The sequence below is a fragment of the Coenobita brevimanus genome, chromosome 11 (genome assembly GCF_032717465.1).
Source record: "Coenobita brevimanus isolate Jiangsu-jjx chromosome 11, ASM3271746v2, whole genome shotgun sequence".
NCBI classification, from domain to species: domain Eukaryota; kingdom Metazoa; phylum Arthropoda; class Malacostraca; order Decapoda; family Coenobitidae; genus Coenobita; species Coenobita brevimanus.
In genome coordinates this window covers 10300151-10318219 of record NC_136964.1, presented here as the reverse complement: position 1 = coordinate 10318219, position 18069 = coordinate 10300151, and the positions used below count along the sequence as shown (strand labels likewise).

The 18069-nt window shown below is 41.7% G+C and overlaps 1 protein-coding gene across 1 annotated transcript in view; it reads left to right on the top strand.

Annotated features, from left to right (window-relative positions):
* Nucleotides 1–18069, top strand: part of Nin (blastoderm-specific gene 25D) — a 66653-nt gene that overhangs the window by 33998 nt on the left and 14586 nt on the right. The window contains exons 6-18 of the mRNA XM_080281036.1: nt 9314–9556; nt 10379–10519; nt 11047–11221; nt 11334–11450; nt 11807–11967; nt 12289–12509; nt 13118–13260; nt 13757–13840; nt 14196–14336; nt 14808–14912; nt 16132–16293; nt 16744–16856; nt 17251–17386. Of these exons, the coding sequence (XP_080137162.1) occupies nt 9314–9556; nt 10379–10519; nt 11047–11221; nt 11334–11450; nt 11807–11967; nt 12289–12509; nt 13118–13260; nt 13757–13840; nt 14196–14336; nt 14808–14912; nt 16132–16293; nt 16744–16856; nt 17251–17386 (1942 nt within the window). The remainder of the gene's footprint in view (nt 1–9313; nt 9557–10378; nt 10520–11046; nt 11222–11333; nt 11451–11806; nt 11968–12288; nt 12510–13117; nt 13261–13756; nt 13841–14195; nt 14337–14807; nt 14913–16131; nt 16294–16743; nt 16857–17250; nt 17387–18069) is intronic.

Genomic DNA, 18069 nt, shown 5'->3' with positions numbered 1-18069 from the left:
CAGATACTTCCAGTCAGCCTAAGTAGATGCTTTTGTTTACTCTTGCTTTAGTACAGTTTTGAGACTCTTATTGCATTATTATTATCTTCACACCTTCCTTCACACTGGTTATTCTCTAATTATTTCGCCTCCTTTATCCACAGTAACGTTGTATATATATTTCATCTGTTCCTGCAGTGTTCCCATTGTCGGTCGCGCCACGGTGCCCATATAATCCAAGAGCTTTTAGATTACAGCAAGACAATCACTCATGCACCACAGTAATTGAAAAGATAAATATTCAAGAGTATTATATCACGATTTTGTAACCAGTGACTGTATAACCGTGTTTTTGGTGAAGGTGTGTGGCGAGATTAACCACCTTCTTTGTTGTATATCTATTCTGTATACAGCAATAAATAATTCAGTCTGTCGGTATGGAACTAACCCTACGAAGGACACTCGAAGGACTGACGATAAACTAATCATCTAAGGCTCTACATGTTCTGGAAATGAGCTATGTTTTTAATCCAGCAGCACCGAATAGTTATTTTCCGTTTTTCTCGTGAAAGTTTACATCCTTGGGCATGGGGGTAAAGAATTCTTCCCCAGTATCCCTGTTTGTCGTAAAGAGAGGCGTTTTTGTCTCCAGTCTTTCTCTCCTTACTGTCCTCTTCTGCTCTTCTGTCCCACTTCTTGATATTTCCGTGTTTCTTCAGGCCTTTATTTTCCCTCTGTTCCTACAATGCCATATACCCGTGGATTAGTCTTCATTAGTCCGTCCTTCCTTCATGAAAGTTGAAAGTTAACCTGTATTAATATAATGCTTAGTCTGCATAAGAACGTCATTCGAGTTGCTTAACTCTAACATTTTGGGTATAATTCTCTCTCTCTCTCTCTCTCTCTCTCTCTTTAATCGAGTAATTTGACCCTAACATTTTGGGTATAATTCTCTCTCTCTCTCTCTCTAACCGCCAAGATTTTGAATTACTAACAATTTTGCCTCGAGAATCCAGACGCCTTACTCATACTGCATCGTTGGCGGACATGACCAAAATACCTTAAACATCTTATCACCATTATCTCCACTCCTGTCAATCATTCCATGGCTCCCTAACACCTCTTTCTAAGCGATTTAATTTTGGCTATGACTGGTTAATATCACTTTGTACATTATTTGTGCAGTGTGGCGATATTGGAAGGATTTGTGTAACAATAGGAGAGTACGGTGTAATAAGCAGTATAAGTCGCTTAGGAAAAGGTGTTAGGGAGCTTTCTGGACCGACGAGAATACGGGTTAGTCTTCTATTTTCACTATATTCACTGATTGTCCGAATTTTGAACCACTGCCGAATATGTAGTCTTAACTTCTCAATTTCCGTTAATAAGTCGCTTAGGAAAAGGTGTTAGGGAGCATCCTTAACCGACGGGAATATGGGTTAGTCTCCTATTTTCATTATTTTCACTCGTTGTCCGAATTTTGAATCATTGCCGAACATGTAAAGCCAGATTCCTGTTTCTGCTTTTCTCAATTGATTTTTTGTGGTTTTAGAAATACTGTTGGCTGGTTCTTGCCCTATACGGGTTGAAAATACTCCCAATTAAATATATTTCGCTGATTCACTGTTATTGTCAAACTTAAATTACCGTCAAACACGAAAATTAATAACGCCTCCATTTTTGCCCTCCTCAATTGATTTTATGTAGTTTTAGAAGCATGTTTGGGTGGTTCTTGTCTTTTACGGATTTAAAATACGTATTATTAAAGATAGTTCACTTTTTCTTCGAACTATAATCACTGCTAAACACGAAAATTTTTAACTCCACCATTTCTGCTTTCCTCTATTGATTTTTTTTGTAGTTTTAGAAGCACATTTGGCTGGTTCTTGTCCTATTCCGGTTTAAAATACTTATAATTAAAGATAGTTCACTTTTTCTCCGAACTATAATCACTGCTAAACACGAAAATTCTTAACTCCACCATTTCTGCTTTCCTCTATTGATTTTTTTTTGTAGTTTTAGAAGCACATTTGGCTGGTTCTTGTCCTATACGGGTTTATAATACGTTTCACTGAGGTATTTCACTGATTAACTGTGTATTTTGTATTGGGTTATTGAGCACAGAGCGGCCTTGCTTATGGTATCACTGATTGGGTTGCACTGGACGGCTGAGGCTGTGAGCAGTGTGTTATCCCCCCCCCCTCTGTCCCTATCTTTACTCCCCCTGCCATCCCTTTGTCTTTCCCCCTCTCCATCCATCTCTCTCTCTCTCTCTCTCTCCCCTCCTCCCCCCACTGTCTCTCCCCCCTTCCCATCCCTCCCCTCTATCTCTCTCACTTCTCCCTTCATTTTCCCTCCCCTACCCTCCCTCCTTCCTTCCTTCCTTCTTGCCTGCCTGCCTTCCTCTTCCCACCTCTCCACTTTTGAATTTTCATCTCATTTCATGATGGTTGTGATGATTGGTGATGGTGATGATTGTGATTAGTAGTAGTGGTGATAACGATGATGATTGTGATGAATAGTGATCGTGGTAATGATAGTAGTAGTGATGATGACAGTAATGCATAACCTCTCACATAAAAAAAAACATCAGATAGTCAAACGAGGGAGTTAAACCACGACGTGTATGTAGTGTGTAAGTGATAAGATAAAAACACTAGCCTCTCTGATAACAATATTGGCGAGAGGTGTGTTTGGATGTGGTTATGGACGCTGCAATGTTGGGTTTGGAGGGGCGGGGATGTTTGTGTGGTGTTTGTGTGTGCGTCATTGGGTGCAGGGTGTATGGGAGCGGTGTGTGTGCTTGGGTGTTTGGTTTTATGCATCGTGTTTTAGAGATGGTATACAAATTCGCTGCCATTGGGTGTGCTGTCTCTGTTTGTGTATTTATGTGTCTGTGCATCTCTCTCTCTCTCTCTCTCTCTCTCTCTCACACACACACACACACACACACACACACACACACTCAGTAGGACAAAACATAATCTAAATAGGACAAAATGAACACAACATTATCACACACACACACACACACACACACACACACGCACGCACACACACACACACACACACGGGACAAAACACCAGTAGGACAGAAGTAGGATCAGATAGGCTAATCGAGCTTACCGGGGATAGGGGTCTGCGTTGTGGCATTGGATCCTCTTCTTTCTTGTTTATATTGAGGCTTGAAGATGACATCCAGAGGTATATGACGGTTTTATGCAGGCCACGTCTTCCTCCTTCCCCTCCATCTTCTCTCCCTCCCTCCCTTCCCCCTCCACACCACGCACTCTCCCTCCTCCCCCCTCCTCTTCCCCCACACCACACGCTTTCCCTCCTCCCCCCTCCCTTCTCCTCCTTCCTTCCTTTCCCTCCTTCACTCCACAGACTTTCATCTTTCTTCCTTCCTCTTCCTCTTTCCTCCCTCTTTCCTCCACACCACAGGCTCTCTCCCTTCTCCTCCCCCTCCCTTCTTCCTCCTCTTCTTCCTCCTAGCCACAGATCTTCTCTCTCTCTTCCTCCTCTCATATCTTCCTTCCTACCTCTTGCTTCCCACGTATTCACCTCCCTCTTTCCTCCTCCCATACTTTCTTTCCTCCTGGCTCCTCCTCCGTCTCTCCACCTGCCCTCCCTGTCTTTCCTCCCTCCTACCCACACACTCTCTCCTCTTCCTCCTCCCCCCTTCCTACTCCTCTCCTCTGCTCTTCTCATGTCAGTGTTTCAGCAGTCTCTCTCTCTCTCTCTCTCTCTCTCTCTCTCTCTCTCATGTATTGGCACATTCAATTCATCTTTTTTTCCGCCGTTTTTCTTTTTCCCAAATTGTGTAATGTCAATATTTTCATTCCATTTTCTATACTGATATGCTTTCTTTCTCTTCTTCCGTCCTTCCTTCTTTCTCTCCTTCCTTTCTTTCTTTCCTCCTTCCTTCCTTCCTTCCTTCGTATCTTTCTTCCTTCTTTCCTTTCCTTCCTTCCTTCGTTTCTTTCTTCTTTCCTTCCTTCTTTCTTTGTCCACTATTTTAATGTCATTTTTCACACAAATATCCTCTCTCTCTTCCTTTCTTTCTTTATATCTTTCTTCCTTCGTTCCTTCCTTCTTTCCTTCGTTCGTTCGTTCGTTCCTTCCTTCCTGCCTCTCTGACCACCGTATTCTCAGTCTTCGCCTTGCTCTTATTGTCTCGTCCTCTTCTCACTCTCTTCACTAATTCCACTTCAGTTCATTTACCACAATTCCTGGTAATTTATCTTGGCTATTATTATCTATTTACCACATTTATAATTATCTTTATCTTTCTATAATTATTTCACTTATCCATTCAGGTTCGTGTATATTAGTTTTATTATTATTATTATTATTATTGTTATTATTTCACCACTTTTTTAAGCTTAATATTTCCACTATTTTTTTTCTCTCTCTCTCTCTCTCTCTCTCTCTCTCTCTCTCTCTCTCGTTATTTCTTTTTCCACAGTTCACTTTCTTTTTCCTTTTCTGTTCCGTATCGGCGTCTTTCTCTTTCACTTATTTCTTTCGTCCTTTGTGAGTTATATTAAAATATCACCATTAAACCTGAAAAAATAAAAATTGAGAGAGAGAGAGAGAGAGAGAGAGAGAGAGAGAGAGAGAGAGAGAGAGAGAGCGGCTGGCCAAAGTTTTCCCGCCAAAAATATTACGGAATAAATTTAAACTAGAGAATATTTCAAACTCATCCCTTTAAATTAAAAAAAATCAACAGAATAATAAAAATACGTCAATAAAATGTAAATAATATGAAGAATAACGAAAGGGGGGGGGCAGGAGGGGCGGAAAGGGGGGAGGAGAGAGGAGAGGGGGAGAGGAAAGAGGAGGGGGCAAAAAAAGGGGAGGAGAGGGGATGGGAGGGGGCGAATTTTTGGGGGGGCAGGTGAAGGGGCGATAACGAATATAAATAAATAAATAAATGATGATATTCACATTATTTTTCTCCCATATTATTATTATTATTATTATTTTGCTTGATAAAGAGGTAGGCCGGGAAATAAAGTGGATTATTAAGTGTACCAGTCCTCTAGGGTTAAGTGATACCTGAGATAAGTGGATTTTAAGTAAGTGTGGCGTGGGGGATGATTTAAGTGGACTTCAAAATTTATAAGTATGTAAGTAGAAGGCCCCTTAAGTGGAGTCCAGGTATATAAGTAAAGATAAGTGGATGTGTAGTAAGTATGTGGCGTGGAGGCAGATTTGAGTGGATTCCAAAATTATAAGTATGTAAGGAGAAGGCCCCTTAAGTGGAACCCAGGTATGTAAGTAGATATAAGTGGATGTTTAGTATGTGGCATGGGGGAAAGATTTAAATGAAGAGATGTGGATGTGATAGGAAGCGTTGGGAAAAACACATTGAGGTGGTTTGGCCATGTGGAGAGCATGGAGAGTGAGAGACTGACGAGGAGAGTTTATGTGAGTGAGGTGGAGAGGGGGAGAGGGAGGGGGAGGCCGAGGATGAGATGGAGGGATGGAGTGGAGAGGTATATGAGAGAAGTGGATGTGAGTTGGGAGCAGGGCAGTGAAATGGCGGGGGACAGGGCGACATGGAGGCGGTATGTTTGTGGCCACCCCTTACGGGATTAAGGCGTCTGGCAATAGATAGATAGATAGGTAGATAGATAAGTAAATAGAAGACCCCTTAAGTGGAGCCCAGGTATATAAAGTAGAAGGCCCTTAAGTGGAGCCAAGTGTACTCCTTTCACCTTAACTTGGCCCAGATTTTCGTCCTTTCGCAGCTTACCTCACATGGCAAAGTGGCAGGAAACGTACCACGGCTCTACATCCTTCCCATAGCACTTCTTCGTGACTAGCATTGTATTCTAGCGTTAATCTCTCGTCAAAACTCAATATTCAAGCTGTAGTGGTAATTTTAGGCCAGGTTAGAGTGAAAGGGGTGTAGAGGGAGGTGCGTGGGTCTTTGATGGATGCTGGAGTGAAACTGAGGTGGTGTTGTGGTGATGGTGTGATAAATACGTGTTGTGTAATGGTGTTCTTCCTCCTTACTGAGCGCCACGCCTTCCTTGAGAGAGAGAGAGAGAGAAAGCAGCAACAAGTGAAGGAAGAAAGGAAGGCGTAGGAGGGAAGTGAAAAAGAGAGAGAGAGAGAGAGAGAGAGAGAGAGAGAGAGAGAGAGAGAGAGAGAGAGAGAGAGAGAGTAAATGACAAAACAAGGAAGCAGCAACAAATGAAGGAAGAAAGGAGGGAGGAGGGAAGCGAATATTATTAGAGAGAGAGAGAGAGAGAGAGAGAGAGAGAGAATACGGCTGGAAGTCATTTAGATGCCAGTGTTATAGAGAGAAAGGTGGAGCTCAGTAAGGAGGGATTGTGTGTGTGTGTGTGTGTGTGTGTGTGTGTGTGTGTGTGAGAGAGAGAGAGAGAGAGAGAGAGAGAGAGAGAGAGAGAGAGAAATAAGGGGTAGGGTGTTTTTTGTGTGTATTGGTGTTACGTGGATAGATAGATACGATAGATAGATAGACGGATGGATGGATAGATACATAGATAAATTGATTGAAAAGTGTCGGAGAGAGGGGGTATGGATTTATGTTAAGTAGAAGAGATAGATAGATAGATAGAATGTCAGACTGGCGGAGAGAGAGAGAGAGAGAGAGAGAGAGAGAGAGAGAGAGAGAGAATGTTTTATTGTGTTGTAGCCTAAGGTGAAAAAATAGTCACTAATGATGGACAGAGTTGTGTGTGTGTGTGTGTGTGTGTGTGTGTGTGTGTGTGTGTGTGTGTGTGTGTGTGTGTGTGTGTGTGCTCTATATTTACAGTCATCAGGGCATTGGAGCGTAGCATCCATCCTTTCTAAATATGCTATTATTTTATACCGTGTTATTGTGTGTTTCTCTCTCTCTCTCTCTCTCTCTCTCTCTCTCTCTCTCTCTCTCTCTCTCTCTCTCACACATACACACACACACACACACACACACACACACACACACACACAACATTCTGAAGATTTTGATATTTATGATTGAACGTGATCAGGTAAATTTTTCGTTCAATAGATAAGAGAGAGAGAGAGAGAGAGAGAGAGAGAGAGAGAGAGAGAGAGGAGAAAGCTGAGAGAGACTATCCTTACAGTAGACTAAGACGTGATGATGATGATGATGATGATGGTGATGATGATGATGATGATGATGATGATGATGAGGAGGAGGAGAAGGATGTTTTATTTATGATGTATGGACGTATGAAAGTATTGATGTATGTATGTAAGTATTTTTGTATGTATGTATGTATAAGCGTTTAGATATGTATGTGTATGTATGTTAGTATGTGTGCGTGATCTATTTAGTATTTCATCTATGTATGTATGTGTGTATGTATGTATTGATGTGTGCATATGTAGCCTCTGTGTATGTATGTATAGCCTGTGTATGCATGTATGTAGCCTGTGTATGTATGTATGTATTGATGTGTGCATATGTAGCCTCTATGTATGTATGTATAGCCTGTGTATGCATGTATGTAGCCTGTGTATGTATGTATGTATGTATTGATGTGTGCATGTGTAACCTCTGTATGTATGGTATGTATGTATAGCCTGTGTATGTATGTATGTAGCCTGTGTATGTATGTATGTATGTAGCCTGTATGTATGTATGTATGTAGCTTGTGTATGTATGTATGTAGCCTATGTGTGTATGTATTTAACCTGTGTGTGTATGTATGTAGCCTGTGTGTGTATGCGTTTAACCTGTGTATGTATGTATGTATCCTATTTGTGTACGTATTTAACCTGTGTATGTATGTATGTATGTAGCTTGTGTATGTATGTATTTAACCTGTGTATGTATGTATGTGGCCTATGTGTGTATGTGTTAAACCTGTGTATGTATGTATGTATCCTATTTGTGTACGTATTTAATCTGTGTATGTATGTATGTATGTAGCCTGTGAATGTATGTATGTATGTAGCCTGTGTATGTATGTATGTTTATGTTTATGTATGTATTTAACGTGTGTGTGTATGTATGTGGCCAATGTGTGTATGCGTTTAACCTGTGTATGTATGTATGTATCCTATTTGTGTACGTATTTAACCTGTGTATGTATGTATGCTTGTTTATGTTTATGTATGTATTTAACGTGTGTATGTATGTATGTATGTATGTAGCCAGTTAATGTACATACAGGTGAGTGTTCAGGTAAGATCTTAGCTAATTAAAGACAGGTGTGAGATTACCCCCTATTGTGACGTAATCAGACCGGAAGTTGTCACCTGGCCATTGTTTTACCTGAGGCATTTTCCTTCTCGTACCGTTTTTGGCGAGTTCTTGAGGATTCGTTCTCTCTCGATAGATAGATAGATAGGTTGATAGATAAGTAGGTAGGTACAGAGAGAGAAGTAGGTAGGTAGGTAGATATAGATAGATAGATGGATACATAGATAGATAGATAAGAAGGCAGGTAGGTAGATAGATATGATAGATAAATATGTAGATAGACTGATATATCTACCTACCTATCACTGCAGCGGTCTATCTACTATATCTATCAGTCTATCTATCACTGCAGCTGTCTATCTACTGTATCTATCAGTCTATCTATCACTGCAGCTGTCTATCTACTGTATCTATCAGTCTATCTATCACTGCAGCTGTCTATCTACTGTATCTATCAGTCTATCTATCACTGCAGCTGTCTATCTACTGTATCTATCAGTCTACCTATCACTGCAGCTCTCTATCTACTATATCTATCAGTCTGTCTCTACACACAGGTAAACATATTTGTGTATCTAATCTTTCTTTCAGTATGTATCTGTTTTAGCAGTGATACTAAAAGCTATAATCAGACCTAACTTAAGCTAACTCAATCTTCCAAACTTGAGAGAGAGAGAGATGAGGGTCAAGGTGAAGGGGGGACTGAAAGTGGAACAGAATGTATTGTTACCGTATTCACCATAAAAACAAACAGAAGATGTAAGAGATATGTACTCCTCTCTCTCTCTCTCTCTTTCTCTCTCTCTCTCTCTCTCTCTCTCTCTCTCTCTATCTGTCTATCTATCTGTCTATCTCTGTGTATCTCTGTATATATCTGCAGTGTTTCAGTAGTATCATTGACAGTTTTCCTGTATTCATAATTCATATAATGGAAAGATTGAAACCATTGAAAACTTCTGCTTATTGTGGTGAGAGAGGCATTATGTTGTGTACAAGTGTGTATGTGTTTGTGTAAGAGGGAGACACCATGCTCAGTGTGCATAAGAGAGATCAAATTAAGTGTGTAGGGGAGTGAGTAAGGCATTGCACAGTAGTAATTGGAGATAAGTTAACTGCATTGCATTAAGTAAGTTATCCCCTCGCCAGAAATGCCCGTGTGGAACACATCCTGGAGGCCTGGGAGTCCTTCAGCATCAGCAATGGGCCAAGACTGCTGCGTGACCTGGGCTTCCATCAGCGCGTACATGAACGACTCTCGCTGCGGGAGCTGGCAGCGGCCCTAGAGGAGGAGTGCCGGGTGGGAGGGGAGAGAGATGGGAGCGCACCAGTTCATGTCACAGTCATACATTTGGCAGCACTATCATATATCCATGAGGTCAAGTTTCTCAGGTCAGTTCCAGTGGAGGTAATCAGGTGTTTCATTTCAACCCAGTTTCTGTTGAGGAAGATTCATGTTAAGAGAATGTCTGAGGAAAGCTAAGTTAAGCATTGTATATTCCTGGCTGTGGAGTGACAGGCCCTGCTGGCTGACACGGGAAAACATGGGATGAGGTTTTGAAAAGGAACCTGAGTGTTTGTTAGGGGACTTGGCTGGAGTGCTGAAGGAGACAAGGCAGCTTGTGAAAAATGACTAGCATATGCAGGTATATTTATGGAAATTTGCTAAATAAATAAATAAAAAATTATGCATGTATGAATATGTATTTTATGTATAATGCATTGTTATTTTGTTCTACAGACAATATTTTACAGCTCTACACTTACAAGGACAGTTTCAGTAGCTAGGTTATTATGATGGGTTTGTATAGGCAGTCCTCATTTAACATGAAGTTATTCATTGAAAAGAAAAAAAAAAAAAGGCAATCTATAGCAATATCTTAATGTAACATCTATATCTAAGTTCCATAAAGGGTAAAGTCACAGGGGGATTAGGAGGAGGGTAGGACAGATACCTATACAAGGCACAGACAGTGAAACAGAAGACGGTAGAAGTAAACACTGGTATGGTGTAGGTTTTGGCTGTTTGTAGTAATTGTTGTGGGCAGGCATAACCTTCTGAGCTTCTCACAAACTTAGTTGCCATTGGTGGGACTCAAACCCACCACTCAGCGCATCCTCCTGTGTGAAGTCAGCACCAAAAACACTGAGCCACCGAGCTACCCAAGATCCGTATATTGATACACACACACTGTTATTTCTCTCTCGGTCCAGGTTATCGGTGGAGTGTGCACGTGGTGAGCGAGACAAACTGCGTCAGGACCTGTGCGAGGCCAACCAGCGCCTTACCCTGCTGGCTCAGGAACTGGACGAGCACAGTGCCCAGGTGGAGGCATCAACGCAGCTACAGATACAGTCAGTCCACATACATTTCAGTTTGTTATCATGTTGGCTTAAGAGGCTCCCAGTACTGTACGTTTTCCTTAGAAGTTTATGTAGCATGCATGTTAGGTTTTCATGCACTAAGTCCTTGATATGTGCATAGAAACAGTGGGCAAGATTTACTGTTTATAGTATGTTTTGTTTCAATGTGCTAATGTATATTATATATGCAAAAGGGCAATGGGCAAGGCATGGCTTGGCACCAAAATTTAGGGGTATAGGAATTTATAACTTGTAGAAAAATAAGGCACTGTGCGCAGTCTTTCCGAGTTTTCCTCATTAACTTTCTTTCACTTGTAGCGCCAATCATTGTGAGTGCAGCAGAACATTACCAACATTGTCTCATATCAAATACAGTACATTACTTTCCAGTAATATTGAGCAGCAATAAATTAAGCACTAGAACATATCAGTGAAAGTTTTAACTGAGCGTTTATGCAGGGAGTCCATTCTAGCTATGGTAAGCAAATGAATGAGAAATGTTTTTTAATTACTGACAGGGAGCTGGAGCGACAGTATCGTGAGCAGGTTCGTGAAGTGCAGGAGGCTGCTGGCCGAGAGCGAGAGGCAGCTCGTGAGCAGGTCTCAGCTGCTACGTCTCAAGCCCTCGCCCAGGCCACACTGGCACACCAAGAGGAAATGCGTGTCAAGGCAAAACTCTCTGCCCTGTCAGCGGTGAGTTGGGTGCTGCTGTGCGCTGTTGTCATTTGTAATATTTAACCCTTTTACTGCAGTTGATGCTGGAGAGGAAGGCTTGTGTGATGATGATGATGGTTTCTTTTTACAGGATATTAAAAGATTGGAGACTGAAAATGCTGAACTGAGTGAGAAGCTTCAAGAGACAGAGAGACAACTTGCCCAGATGGAGAGACAAGTGGTTGATGTTCATACTCTCAAGTCCAAGGTGAGAGAGAGAGCAAGTTTGTGCATGTGTTTATAATTGAATGTGGTGGAGAGATTGTGATTGAGAAGTAGAGTGAGTATTTTAGTGAATAACAATGAGTTAGAGGGTGTTTATGCCTATGGTCAATTGAATGTGAAAGAGAGATTGTGATTGAGAGAAAGAATGAATGTTTTCGTGAATAATTTTAGTGAATATGAGAGAGAGAGAGAGAGAGAGATGATGATGATTGTGAGGATGAAGACTGACTAAGTTCTGTATGAAAAACTGAATATTATAGTGAATACTTTTAGTGAATACGAGAGAGAGAGAGAGAGATGATGAGGATGATGACTGACTAGCTTCTGTACCCCTAATAGGTTGCAGAATATGAGTCAATGAGCCCAAGGGAGGAGGAATACCGTCGTCTGGTGGAGCGGCTGGAGCGTGTGATGGCGGAGAACCAGCAGCTGCGTGACAGCAATGATGAGCTACTCTCTCAGATTGACTCACTCCCGGCACGTCACACTGGCAGGAACAGGTTAGGAGTGTTTCTTTTAACGTTTTATACCCTGAAGCCTTTCTGTTCTAGGCACGTCTCATCATCGTCGTCCTTAGTTAGCAGCAGCTGTGTGATAGCAAGGATGAATTACTCACAAACTGAATGACTACCGGTGTTACATTGGCAGGAACAGCGTAGGATCTTTTATATTTTGATGATGGTGTTGATGTATTTTGTTGTGCAGTGAAAAAAAACTAATCTAGCTTTGATCTATTCATTTTGTGGGGTTTTGGCGATGATGATAATGCCGATGATAGTATTAATGATAATGATGATAACTATGACACTCTTTCCCTACAGTGAAAAGGACATAAGCCTGGATGGGTCATGCTTGGGTGATTACGTGGAGTCTGGGGGTCTGTCGAGTGTGGGTCTGCCTGGCGTGGGTCTGGCGGGTCCAGTGAAGCGACGCGGTTCCAACAGTGGGTCTGGGGATGACAGCTGCGAGGAGGAGAGTCCCAGGGGCAGTAAAGTGCGTCGATGTAGCAGGGGACTGAATGTGCATTATGTTGACGTGGGATGTGAGTACTGTATGTTACCATTAGTTACGTGGCTTGAGACATAGACCTGTAGAGTATTTCTCAGTGTTTATAATCATACAGTTTTTAAATTCTGTTTGTGTGTTTTTGTTTGCACACATGCGGCTGCTTATGCCTTATCTTAGGGTGGGATGTTTTGGTCTAAAGATTTTAAAGATTTTTAATGTTTTAACCTACCTTGTGTCTTCAGCTAACTGTTACCCTGATATATTGCAGCCAGCATCAGTTATTTTCACTCACTGGTGGGAAACCTTCCAAGGTCTGAAGGTTAAGAAGCCATCTTGAATAATCCCTAATTTTCAGCTAATGACTTTTCTATTTTATTCTGTCAAACTTCAGATGATTATTTTCGTCAGTGGGAAGCCCCACAGGGTCTGAGGATTAAGGAGTTGAAAAATCTCACATTTTACTCAAGATTTACTTAACTTTGTGTCCTGTTTCACAATGCTTTCTTACTCTCTGATGATGATGATGATGATGAGTTATATACAGTATATCCACAGTTTCAGTTTATGGATCTGTTTCAGCCATTTATATTTATCAGGTTATAATACCATAACTTCTGTTAATCCATATTTCATGTATATCAGCGTACGACGAGTCTTTCTTCGAGAGCAGCATGAACAGCTACCTAAAGAGCTCACCCACACGCTCCATCCGACCACTGCCGTCCTCACAACCATCCTCCCTTGACCCTGCAGCCCTCACACTGCCTAACACCTCCCTCCAGAGTGTAAGTAATTCATCATCATCATCATCATCATCTTTGTCTATTGCCATATGACCTGATTCTTAAGGGGTTGGTCACAAGCAAATTGCCTCCATATCACCCTGTCTCTACCAGCAGGCTACCTTTTTTCATATACCTATCTATCCCATCTGTGCCTTTCATCTTTGGTCTCCATCTCACCCTCACTTACATACACTTTCCCAATCGGTCTCTCATTCTCCATCCTGTCCACATGTCCAAACCATCCCAGAATATCTCATCCCAAATCAACATCACAATGCTCTGTTGACAGGCATGGAGTCAGTTCAGTTCCAACATGTCCTCTTGCCTGATTGTTCTGTAATTCCTTTCAAATGAGTTACAAATACATGCAGATACATTTCATGACATATATATAATATTAATCGTTCCTATTGCATATATTATTGTCGTGGGAGAGTTGTGATCATGCTTATGCTGATGATGAATTATTTTTTATTTCTTGCTTTTTATGATCTAGGCTGGAAGTGAGGGTGAGGGTGGTGATGTGGGCATGACAAGTGTCGGCACACCATCCCAACTGGTGAACAAGGAACTCAAACAGGTAATGTAATACCGTACATTGTTGTGTTGATAGTCTGTAAGTCAGTCAGAAAGGTGTCACCTAATGGCGGCTCTCCATGCTGCATGATCTTTGGCAGCCTCCCTGTTCAGTCCCTTATCCTTGAGGTCACACACTATGACCTCATCCCAGGTCTTTTTCAGTCTGCCTTTCGCAACCCTGCCCCCAGTGTTAACACATCTCACTTTCTGCACCCAGTTGTCATCCCCCATCCTCTTCACATGCTGAAACCATCTCATATGTTTAATTAAAGTGATGAAACCTTTAACCACAGCATTGGGTTATGAATGCTAATGATTCTGATTCTTCATTTATTTACTCCTCTCTCCTTTTTCAGGTATTCAAGCAAGTACGAGCAAGTGTCATAGAGGAGTATAAGTCCGAACAACTGGGCAGCTCGAGTAGCCGCAGGAAAGATGATTTGAAAGACATGTCAGATGAGGATTCGGACATGCCCCCCAAACTACCATCCAGAAAGGTATTGTACGTTTGTTGTTATTACTGTATTATGGTTTTTGTTATCCTTCAAATTATCATCAAGAAATGTGTAATGTTTGCAGAAAGCTGTAATGTAATTGTTGTTGTTATTGTGTTTGTTACCTTTCAAATTATCATCAAGAAATGTGTAGTGATTGTGGATAGATATAATGTGTTATTATTATTATTGTTGTTTTAGTTACCCTCCAACGTATCATCAAGAAATATAGTATGTTTGTAGGTTTTATTGTTTGTGGTGTCAGGTTGTTATTGTTGTTGTAGTTACGTCAGGCTTATCCTGTTGTGAACCCACTGGATTGCAGAAAATTGGCATATTTGGTTGTTCCTGAGGTCTTTTGATAAGGTTAAATTGAAGGACTCTGTGTTGTGATAATGTTGTGTATGTGGTGAGTAAGTGTGTGTGTGTGTGTGTGTGTGTATACATGTCTGTAAATATTCTCTTCCCCATCAGGAGCTAGAGGCAGAGTTGGCCTACGTGCGTCAGGAGCGTGACAGACTGGCGAGACAGCTGGCCTTACAGGAGGAGGAGTTTGCCCACCATCTGGAGAAGAAAGAGGTATGTATGAGATTTGTGTAGAAGTTCGTGTAAAAAAATAATTAGTAAGAACTGAACTTATAATTATTTTACTTAACTTTTAATGTCAACACATAAACTCCCCAGTCGTCACAAACTTTAAGAGCCGAATTTTCAAACCTCAAGTCTGTCACAAACCTTCTTCTCACTTATTGCACTGAATACAGAACTTCATGAATTTTACAGCTTCACCATTGTTAACATCCTTATAGTTTTTATCACTGTTTAACATTTATCCTGTCTATATCATAAATACATGTGGAGAGAATGGAGAATGAAAGACTGACTAAGAGGGTGTATGTAGGTGAGGTGGAGGGAGGGAGAGGGAGGGGTAGACCGAGGATGAGGTGGAGGGATGGAGTTGAGAGGTATATGAGGGAGGGGGGGGTGAGTTGGGGGGAGGGTAGTCAAATGGTGGGTGACAGAGTGACTTGGAGGCATTTTGTCTGCGGCCACCCTTTTGCGGGATTAGGGCGTCGGGCTATAGATAGATAGATAGATTTTTCTGATTGTACAAATGCTGCTCTCCTGTTGTTGGCATTAAGCTTCCACACAGTGAACTACTTCCTCCAGTATTTTTACTTTCTCTGCATGAACAGTTGCTTTTCTGGTGTTTTTAGCACTCTCACTGCAAGGAAGAGCACTTTCATGGTGCTTAGGCATCATAATTGAGTTTGAAACTTCATGGGCAGTATTCTGGGATTAAATGAGGAGCAAGAAAAAATCCCTATTGACATAATGACAGTTAACCTAACCTCAAGGCTGAGGCAGGTACCAGTATAGAACTTGGGTCACACAGATGGGATTGGGTTATGGAACCCTGGCAACGACTGGCAGAAGCACAATGCACGTTTCAAACAAAAGCAACCATCAGGAAATCAGATACCTAAGCGCACCCACTTTGTTTCTCCTGCACAGTTGAGTGATACAGTATTACAGTATTGTGTTTCATTCATTCATTCATTGCCTGACGCCATGTATCCCAGACGGGGTGGCCAAGGGCTTAGAGTTAATTGTTATTGTGTTATTAAATAAATAAAGGGAGAAATGAAATGCTTGTGTTATTGTAAGATTATTACTTCTCTCTCTTTTAAATCGCAACTTTACTGTCGTTGTTAAGATTGGAAATTCAGATTCACAGCCAGTTGTGCGTTAATAATATCACCAGTAACAGCATCTACATTTTAAATCCTTCTGGCAGTTTGAGTGTGAGGCAGCACATGGGAGACGGTGTAGGGTGGAGAGGCAGTTGGAGGCAGCAACTGGGTATCAACTGAGCCAGTCACCTATTGATGATGGTCACTCTCCTCGCCCATGCATGTCCACACCAATGAAAGCACCACACAGCAGCCCTAATGAGGGTGTATGTATCAATTAGTTTCCATTTATCTTATATATGTGTGTTAACTTTTGTGTGTGTATCCATCATGCATTTGGGAGATGTATGTGAAGTGCATCATATATACAGAATAATAAGAGTCAAATGGCCACCCCATACGGGATTATGGCGTCTGGCAATAGATAGATAGATAGATAGATAAAAAAAAGGGGATGGTTATGCTTGTGAAATTGTGCTAGGATATTGGGTTCGTGAATGACTGTGTGGTTCACTTTACATGCAGTTGAGAGTCCTAACACGTCCATACTGCCTCCATCCCTGATTCTGGATCCTGCCTCACCACAGCTTTATGAAGGGAAAAAGGGTCAGGATGATGATGGTGGTGATAATAGTGGTGACAGTGCTTGTGATGATTTTGACAGGGATAATTCAGACCGACTGGTATACTGTATGTCTTGTTGTTGTGGCTTGCAGTGTGGTAGTGACTGTGGTGGCAGAGTAGGGCAGCTGACAGAGGCCTTAGAGGAACTGGAGGCTGCACTAATCAAGCACGAGGACCATTCTTCACTGTCACCACTCAAACTAAGGTAAGTCCCAGTTCGTACTCTCACCATAATGGACCCTATTGTTCGTGGTTTTGTACTTTCGTGGTAATTGACTTATTTATATTGTAATATCCACCCATCAGTGGGGCGAGGGGGGGAACCTAGTAGCAAGAGTAGTTGGAAAAAAATATCTTAGTAGTAGTTGCAACCCAAGGCTCATCTGAATGGGAACCCAGTGAACTGCAGGCTGAAATGAACCATCTTGTGCTGTCCACTGTCGTCCTTTTGGGGGACGGAGAGGGAATTGAGGGATGTCTGAATGACCAGGCAGCAGAGTCACTTGGCCATATCAGTGCCATCATGTAAAAGCATCCCTTTCCAGCACCAGATATTTTGGTGATGCAGTTAAAGATAATTTTATGTTGCATTTCTCCAGACTTGAAGCTGAGAACATCACAGAGCACAGTGAAGCCCAAGCCAGCACCACAACTGCCACAACAGCACCACCCATCACTGTACCTGACACCATCCTAGCTCACACCATGCCACACTCACCCACCGCCACTGGAGTTGTGAGTACCGTGTGATGCTGGTAGGGAGAGGGAGAGTCATTCTGAAGAGTTTGCAGTAACCCCATTTCTTATTTTCTCATTCTTTTGTAGGCCTTGAAGCAGTATGTATGCAACAGGTCAGCTCTGGAACTGTCTCCCTCTGTCTGTTTTTCCTTCTGCCTACGATCTCCAGTCTTTCAAACACAGTGTGTCTAGGGATCTCGAAATGAATGGATCTTGAATTTGGCTCTCTGTTGTCTGAGTGAGAAGGCTGCAAGAGGAGTGTACGGAACTTCAGTGCCACATATTTTATTTTATTCTTGCTACTTGCTGATGACATAATAACTACAGAGAGCACTTCAGGGATGGTGGAGGTTGATGAAGACTATATCAAATGCTTACACTTTGAAAACACATCCCTGAACCAGATAAAGTTGTCTGGAAGTAGCAGAAATAAAAATAAGGAGGAGTGTGTACAGATGGTTATTCTTTTGAGGTGGAGCAGAGAGTTGAAAGATTTGAATGGTGTATGTGAAGGATTATGTGGGCCATTTCATTGGATATGGTGTTTGATAGTTCTCCCACATATGCATCCTTTTTCTGTTTTATATATCCTGCCTCATGCCTTCTTTGGTGTGGGAATTAGAGTTGCAAGGATTATGATAATTTTTGATGATGGTGATGAAAAGTAATACAGTGATGGT